Source organism: Epinephelus moara, chromosome 6 (genome assembly GCF_006386435.1).
Source record: "Epinephelus moara isolate mb chromosome 6, YSFRI_EMoa_1.0, whole genome shotgun sequence".
Classification (NCBI taxonomy): domain Eukaryota; kingdom Metazoa; phylum Chordata; class Actinopteri; order Perciformes; family Serranidae; genus Epinephelus; species Epinephelus moara.
This window is the reverse complement of record NC_065511.1, coordinates 16,267,668-16,276,698: the sequence shown is the minus strand read 5'-3', so window position 1 is coordinate 16,276,698 and position 9,031 is coordinate 16,267,668. Positions and strand designations below refer to the sequence as shown.

General features: G+C 39.2%; 1 protein-coding gene across 1 annotated transcript in view; it reads right to left on the bottom strand.

Annotated features, from left to right (window-relative positions):
- LOC126391996 (CUB and sushi domain-containing protein 3-like) overlaps positions 1–9,031 on the bottom strand; it is a 259,847-nt gene that overhangs the window by 146,967 nt on the left and 103,849 nt on the right. The window contains exons 19-21 of the mRNA XM_050047075.1: positions 7,080–7,196; positions 2,016–2,231; positions 375–563 (exon numbers count right to left, since the gene is read on the bottom strand). Coding sequence (XP_049903032.1) covers positions 375–563; positions 2,016–2,231; positions 7,080–7,196 — 522 coding nt within the window. The remainder of the gene's footprint in view (positions 1–374; positions 564–2,015; positions 2,232–7,079; positions 7,197–9,031) is intronic.

The window sequence follows — 9,031 nt, the reverse complement described above, 5'->3', positions numbered from 1 at the left end:
GGCTGTATCTAGGCTAACGGCTAACATGCTAACTATTATTTCTATGTCACTAGTGACTTGAAACAAATTTAGGACGATAGGAGACGGGTTGAAATAAACCGAAATTCCCTTTAACCTGGCCTTGGAGCGCTCTTGAGTGTAAAAGAGATCTCCAAAAATAATTTTAACCTAGTAACTCACATCAGTATTAATCACACACTTTTAATAGTGTTCTGCTCAAGTACATGTAACTCCACTGACTTGTTGAATGACTAATAAAAGGTTCATATCCGTGCCATATAAATCTAAACCATTACACTGGCTTACAGTGGAAATTCTGCAATACACATACACAGACAGGAAAGAAAACGGAATAAAAGCAGCTGACCACGTACCCACACACCTTGGCAGAGGGGCACTCCACATGCGGCGGCCACCTCCCAAGCATACAATCTCCTTCGCCCCCTGTAGTCGATATCCTGTGTTGCAGTAGAACGCTAGCGAGTCGCCAATGCCAAATCTGGAGCCTGTGTGCCAGCCAAACTGAGGCGTTCCAGGGTCCTGACAGGGTTCGAGATCGTACTCTGGAAACAAGAAAGTCATAAGAAATGAGTTGGAACAAAGTGCTGTCTTGACTACCAAAATGTACTTTTAATGCTCCATTATTTTGATTTGTTTCGTAAACTTGTCATTGATAATACTCTAAGGAAAAAACTGTCTGTTCTTTTGCTCCCTTTAATGAAATACTAAGTGCGTGCTCAGCCAAAGCAAGCAATATCTTAGCTCTGGGGGATAAACGGTCTTGCTCAAGGACACTTCATCAGGTCAGGATGCATGCCAAAAAATTGAACCCTGGATGTCTGGATGAAGGATGGACTCTCTAAGATATAGGCCACTCTGCATGCAATATTATTATACAAAGGCTGTTGGTGGCCTTATCATCTAAGGTGTAGATGCAACTTGGGCTGCATAAGAAGAATAAGGTCTTAGTCCCAGCGGCATTCTTCTCACGGTGCTGTTATTTGGCAGTATGCAGAGCTATGTACAACTATTGATTCCATCACAGCAAAGCGTTAAAGCAGCATCCTACTGTAGGATGTGACCTGACAGCTTTGGCAAATTTTCATCAAAGGTCATAAAAGGTTAAAAAATGAATTCTAATCAGGAAATCTATAGATGCTAATTACAGAGCATGCAAGGACATACGCACGCACACTCACAAACTAAATTTCATGAATATTCAAGGCTGCATAAGTTATGCTTCACTTCAGCGAACAGCAGGCAAACATTTAGCCAGGATGCTCATGAAGCAGACCCTCTCTCTCTCTCTTCCTACTCTATCCCTCTCTCACTTTCTTTCTTTCTCTCTCTCTCTCTCTCCATCACTCTCTCTCCGCCCTCTCCATCAACCCTGCTCACTCAGCATCACCATCTGTCTCATCTCTTTCCTCTCTCTCCCTCTCCTTCCCCAAGCTTCCTATCTCTACCTCTCTCTGCATTTCTCCATTTCTTGCTCTCTGCATGGGGGGGCCATTATTTCTGTACAGCCCCCCCACCCCCCACCCTTTCCCCTCCATCTCCTCAGTCCTGAGGATACTGACCCACATGGCATGCTTTGATGATCATTCCCATCACGGTCAGACATCCTCTACCTGCGTGACCTCGTTGTCTCTTAATTATCCTCCTCTGATCGGCGCAGCCTGAGGCATGGTCTACCTTAAGCCCGCTCCCACTCTGACCGACAAATCACTCCTCACATGTTACTTTATGCACGCTTTAGAGAGGCTTAACACTTTTGATCTCATCATTGAACAAGCCGTCTCTCTCCTTCTGTCTGTCTGTCACGGTGTCTTTTACCTCTGCTTTCTACCCTTTCCACTTAACAACTCCACCCACCACATTTCAGCATCCTCACTCCCCCACACAATTCATCTCCCTTCCTCTTTTAAAGCTTTACCTACCCATCCTGTCTTCACACATACCAATACTCTCCCTTCCCTGCCTCCTACAGACAGAACCCTCAAATGCCGTCATACCCGAGAAGGAGATGTTGAATCCCTGCAGCGATATAGAGAAGTCAGAAATGAAGCGTAGCTGGGCCTTGAAGTTCCCATACAGGCCTGCATTAACTGGTGAAGGCCTCTCTGAGCCGGTGAGTCGAGCCAGTGGCTGGGCGAAGCTGCCGTTTTCTGTTATCAGAAGGTAGTCATGATGATCCTCCAGGTGGAAAGAGTGAAAAGTGAATTGGACACCTTAAAGGAGAAAATATAAAAGGCCAGCGTTAGAGATTTTCAGGAAAGTACGAAGAATCACTGTTCGAGATATAGAGGAAGCTTTGAATAGAATATGTAATGCATAAATTTGATTTTTTCATGTCTAGACTGACCCGTAAGGTTAAGAAATGGATTTACTGTTGACAATGTAAGGCAGCGAAATTTAATGCAACAACCTCAGACTGAATGTGACTATTATTCAATTCAATTTTTAGCTCTAATTTCAAATGTCATAATTATCATTCAAAATCACTTGTATTAATTTGGGGTTAGTTTGCTGAAACATCCATCTACACAATTCATTTTTCATCCATTAAATATTAAATGTTTTAACTTACAGCAGCACTAGGAATAAATGAATCCTACTTAAATTATCATACTTACATAAAAAGGAAAAAAAGTACATTTAAAAAGGGCACACATAAAAAAGACTCAAAGCAATTTCAAAATGCAGTAAAAACCAAAAAAGTGAAAATGATTTCCACAGAATTAAACTATGTAATCAAAGACTCATGGCCTTTCCACTAGTACATGAGTATTAGTCAGTACTTCTCACATTTTGGAATCTGCCCATCCTGTGAAACTTTAAAACTCCAGGACAAAACATCTCTAATGGCAGGCCAATGATACAGAATCACATGAGTGAAGACAACATGATTGATGTTAGCAAATCTGCTACAGGAGCAAAGTGCAGGAAACTGTGTTAAAGGAGCACTTTACCCACAAAATGACCATTTGACCAGTTAGTCATGCCATGTTACCTTGAATTCATTAAGATAACTTTGTTTTTCTTGCATGCCTACGTGGAAAACAGCAAACTAGTGATTTACTGATTGATTGGGGGCCAAAATATGGGTTTACAAACTGTCACACAACTTGCACAGTATAATCCAAATTTCATTTATCCAGTCGTGGAGGCAGTCGTGCTCAGTACTTCCCAAACACATGCATTTTCACTACAGGAGTCTGGCATTAAAATGAGCACAGATAAGTTTCGTTTTCAGTCCAGCTTTAAATTGTATTTTTGAAAATGCATCCGTTTGGCAAATATTGAGCACAGAACTGGATATATGAAACTTAGATTGTACTGCACGAGCTGTGTGAGTTTTTAACATTTTGATATAGTTTTGCTGTTGTTAAACCTGGTCCCTAGTCAATCAAGAAATCAATAGGTTTGCTGTTTTCCTTCAAGGCATATGAGATAAACAAAGCCGTCTTTAGGAATTTACTGTAACATGGCATGACTAACTGATATATAAATGATCATTTTGTGGGTGAAGTATTCCTTTAAGATTGGTCAAAAGGTTTGTAAATGTTGTATCAACAAACTAATATTTAACTTTTAAGTTTGAAAACAAGATCTAGGTCTGTGCACCTTGCTTCTATTTTCACACTGTAACTCAGACCCAATAACATCTTCCCTCCATCCATGATGGCCAGTTGGCTGCTTTTCAGTACAATAAGCACTGCCATTTTAGTGCCATCTGTTGAATCTGTTCGAATATGACTCTATAATGTCCTCCACAATGTTTGGCTCACTTGATAAAGAAAGTCCCGAATGGCCATAAAATAAATAACAAAATGAAATGATGGATTGTGCTCTGTAAAATGGCAATTATATCACAGAGAGTCAAGCCAAATGATCAATTAATCAAGACCCATCCCTGTGAGGGGACATCCCAATATTTTAATATAGTTCGTACGGGATGGTGGTAATTACTGCGTGGAATAGTTACATAGCTACTATCCCTAAAGATGAATTTGTCTTCCAGTCAGTAGCCAAAGGAAAAACAACACACAGGGAAAATCAGTGCAATGATAAAAGATTGGTCTTTTTTCATATGTATGGCAAGAGCTGATGGGTAGCATCACCTGTTTCAGATTGTGATGAAAATCTGAAGATATCGATATAATTAAAACCATCAAAAGAAAATGCATATTATGTAGGAGATAGACTGTAGTACAGTGGCTATTGTATAGTTTTAGGTAATACCCTAACGTTACACCCAGGTACTGGTACAGGTATTGTACCAGTACTTTTTGAACCTACTTTTCAAACCCATTCCATTAAAAAAAAGATAGAACTTAAGTCTCAGTGACTAAATGGTGATCCCTGGACTTAATGTCTTTGGTTTTGCTCAGCTAAGCTCTGCAAATTGTGAGAACCTGCCTCTCTAAATCATGTTCAATCAACTAAATTTGCCCCTGATCAAAACAATGTCATATGTAAAAGCTTATTTTCATCACTTACTATTTATAATTAATCAAATTTGTTTACCATGCTTCAGGGTTTTAGGTAAGGTCTAAGTAAAATTTCTTAGCTTCCTGATTTTGCACAGCATATATGAGGTTTGATTGTTAATTGGCCCACACTAAATTAATTTAGCATTTTAAATAGCTTGAACCATTTTGGGCACTGTGTTGAATTTGATTATAATTAGTTAATTAGTTGGCAACTATTTCAAGTTGTTGTTATTGGTTTACAGCTGCTGGTGCAATTGAGTTTTATGGCTCCAGTTGTTAGGTGAGGACCCATGTAAGAAATAAAAAGGATAATGCTGCTGATAGGAGAACGTATGTGAGGTTATTATCATAATCACCAAAAACAGGCTTGTCCAATCCTAGCCTAAAAATAAAAAATGCAAGAATATTATAAATAGTTAAATTAAAGTAGTGGCTGAAATATACAGTATAAATTTAGTCTTAATGCCAGAGTATTGTACAGTTGACTTACTGCACAGATGCCTGTACAGTTAAGTCAGTGTTGCATTGTTGAAAATATAAATAATCAATAAATCGTGGAGCTATAGCTGCTGTTGGGTGAAATAAGTCAAAGGGCCAGTCCAATGACTTGGAGTGTCTGACACACTGACGGAGGAGCTGAAAAGTTTGATGACCACAGGCAGGAATGACTTACTGTGGCGCTCTGTGGTGTATCTTGAATGAGTCTTGCACTGAATGCACCTTCTGTGCTTGACTAGCACATTACGGAGAGGGTGGAAGACAGGTCTTGTTAGGTCTTGTGAGACATCAACTATCAGAAGGTGATTCTTTAGAGGAAAAAAAAGGCTCTAGTTTTTGACAATAGGAACAATTGGTAATGTATGAAGAGTACAATAAGGCATTTTAATGGGGCTTGTGGAAGAGAATAACAAGAAATACTATGGTAAAATACAGGGATAATACAGCTAAGTGCTAGAGCACTAAGATAAGCTTAGTGCACTTTTTAAATGATAATGAATACGAATGTCTCAGAGAAGAGGTAACTGATCACATAACTGACAGCGAGTGCTGTGATAATGGAATTAATCTAATTAAATAAAGAATAATATGTGAAAATCAGTGAAATACCAGATTTATCTACCAGGTGAACCACTAAAATGTCAGAGCTGTTCATTATTAATTGAGCTAGGTGAAAAACTGATGAAAAGCAATGTTCTCCTAACAGCGTAAAATGCTATCCAACTGAGGGATGTATGAAGCAGCTTATTCTACAACATTGTCTCAAATAAGCATAATAAGTGGAATAACTGCTGATGAAGAGGAACTACAAATTAAATTGTATTCTCCGATACTCAAACACACTTTAAAAAAAAGAAAAAGAATCACACAGTTAAATTTTCAATGCGTGAACACCTCAAAGTGTAATATTATCCCAACGCATATTCTGGACAGTTGTCAAAGATGAAAAAAGTCAGTGCATTTAAATTATCTTTGCTCAAGTCACTTCTCACTTCATAATAATAAATCCCCGTAATGTTCTTGGGATCTGTTGAGGGGGTGAAATTTTAATTTATAGTTTTATAATTTGGCCATAGTGAGGACTATTGAATGTCAGTGTGGTAAGGAATATAAAAATGAATGTGCTGGTAACTGAGGTGTAGCAGGTGAATGACTCATGCAGGTACAAAGTAAAATATTTCTTAAATTAACATATCCATAGTTTAAAGGGACAGTTCACCCCCATATCAAAAATACATATTTTTCCTCTTACCTGTAGTGCTATTTATCAGTCTAGATTGTTTTGGTCTGAGTTGCTGAGTGTTGGAGATATCAGCCATAGAGATGTCTGCCTTCTCACGAATATAATGGAACTAGATGGCACTCGGCTTGTGGTGCTGTAAGTGCCAAAAATACATTTGAAAAACTCAACAGCAATGTCTCTTACCAGAAATCATGACCTGGTTACTCAAGATAACCCACAGGTTTTGCTGTAAACAGTTTTATATAAGAACTATTTCCTTTTTACCAAACTACACCTGTCAACCATATTGCCATGATGAAGGAAGCGGGCATCTACTGCTAGCTCACCTAGCACTATTGAGCTAACTAACGATGGAGCTTAGCTTAGGAGGACGCCATTAATGTTTACATCTCAGATTGTCATAAGCACGAGCCTGTCGTCCATGAGTAGATGCACGCTTCCTTCTGCATTGTGATATGGTTCCTACATGAAACTGCTCAGAACAAGGTCTGTAGATTATCTTAAATAACCAGGTCACGATTTCTGGAATGAGACATTGCTGTTGAGTTTTTCAAATGTATTGTTTTCCCACACCACAAGCCAAGTGCCATCTAGTTCCATTATATTTGAGAGAAGGCAGACATCTCTATGTCCGATGTCTCCAGCACTTGACAACTCACACCAAAACAATCTAGACTGATAAATAACACTACAGGTAAGAGTAAAAATGTGTATCCCTTTAAATGTTCCTAAAATATATGAGGCGTAGGCCCAAAACACAAAAACAACGTATTGTAGTATGCACTGTTTGCATACTTGTATGTTGAAAAATGTATAATCTTAAATTAGTGGTGCTTTCTTACCTTTTCCATGGCTGACTTCAACCGTCCATGTACAGTTTAGAGAGTTTGGATACAGCTCCGGAAAGCCAGGTGATAAGATGATCCCTCCAGGTCCCCTGATATCCCCACCGCATGATGCTGAATAGAAAGGGAAGATAATGAAAGATAACTGTTGGCGGAAAAAAAAATGAAAATTGTAAATGAACCAATAAATCCTTCACCTGAAGACAGAGGAGCGATTTAAATGAATAATGCATTTGAGTCATATCACATCCTGTCCTGCTATTTTTATGAGTACCTGTAATTCTGCCAACACAATGTTTTTTTTTTTCTCCCTCTCGCTCCAAACCTGCCCTACTGCCAGGACAATAAATTATTCATTAATTCAGCTATCCATCCATATTTTCTCCTCTCCTATGGTATCTTAAACTGAAAGACATTGTCAGAAAACACAATAATCCGTTAAATTTACTTACAAATCACAAAAACTGACACAGGCGTATTCAGCGGATTACAGAATCGGGCTTTATTTTGATTGTGACTTAAAAGTGATTTTGTGTTTCTTCCAAATAGAAACAATCAACCCAGTGCTGCGTTCCAACTACTTTTCAGTCAGGTTGGGAGGATAATCCAGTAGCAACCCACCGTGCAGAGCAGTTACAGTTGAGGTGATAGATAGTGTTGTCTAAAACAGCAACACTCATTGTCATCTCAGTAATACAACTCTCAACCATGTTGACTATTGACTTTACTGCTATAAAGCTCCTTATCTCATCAAAGGAAGTTAATGAGATAAATCTCTACCCTCATTGGCTGCTGAGGAGCCGAAGGTTAATGCTAGATCCATTTGAAGGTTAACTGGTCTAATTGGCTATTGTTCAAACCTGCAACCGTTTTCTCATGCTGTCATTGTGCTTCAAATAAAAGGTCATTTCACATAAAGGGCACTGCTTTTTAAATATAGCATTGATGACATTTGACAAGCTTTGTTTTCTTCTTTTCTTCCGTCTTTTATGTGTGTGTGTGTGTGTGTGTGTGTGTGTGTGTGTGTGTGTGTGTGTGTGTGTGTGTGTCCTTTGGCCTGAATGTCCTAAGACTGGTGTAACAACCGAATGCCCGGATGCCTTCTTCAAAACCGCAATCGTTGACAAATATTAGGAGTAGGACTCTTGTGCATGTACATATTTTCAAAGTAATGAATGTCAGATGATGTTTTGAGGATCACTGAGATGCCTGAGGCTCCACAGCTGCACACACCCACCCCCCTCTTATCCTCTCTCCTTCCACCCTTGGGCCCTCCAGCAAGCACAACACATCAAGGCCTGAATCCTTACCCACCAACAAAATTATATCAAATATTTTATTAATGAGCCAAAATTACATAAAGTCATTAAAAGTGGATGAGTACGCTTGGCAAATGATCTACTTTAGAGGCTCCATAGGCAAAGAGCCAAGGCATTTGGCACCAGTCTGGCACACACCTAGGCAAGAAAATGTTCCAAGACATAAAACAATTTTTCAGTACAACCATTGGGCTGAAGCTGCATCACACGGCACTGTATCATATGCACGGTATGGCACTCCTTGCCAACCCTTGCATGCATTTTATTCGTTATATTCTTTCAACTGAGTGATCCGTGACTAAGAGACATCATTTACGGCTTGTGCGCCGCAACAATAATCGCCACAATCGTCCTTCAGTGTGCTTCTAAACAGCACAAAGAGCAAAACTGCACAAACACAGCCGTAAGAGGGAGATTATGTGAGATATCAAAACTATCAGGAACATGCTGAACTTCATGCTTTGAAGCTGAGCATAATCTGTCTTCAGTATTATATGATTCATAACACCCCAAGTAAGTTGTTCACACAAGGACTGGGTCTATTTGTTGAATAAAAAGCATTTTGACAAGCGCATGTTTGGTTAGTCAGACCTGCTGTAGGCTACCCATAGTCACTATGCTTGTGTCCTT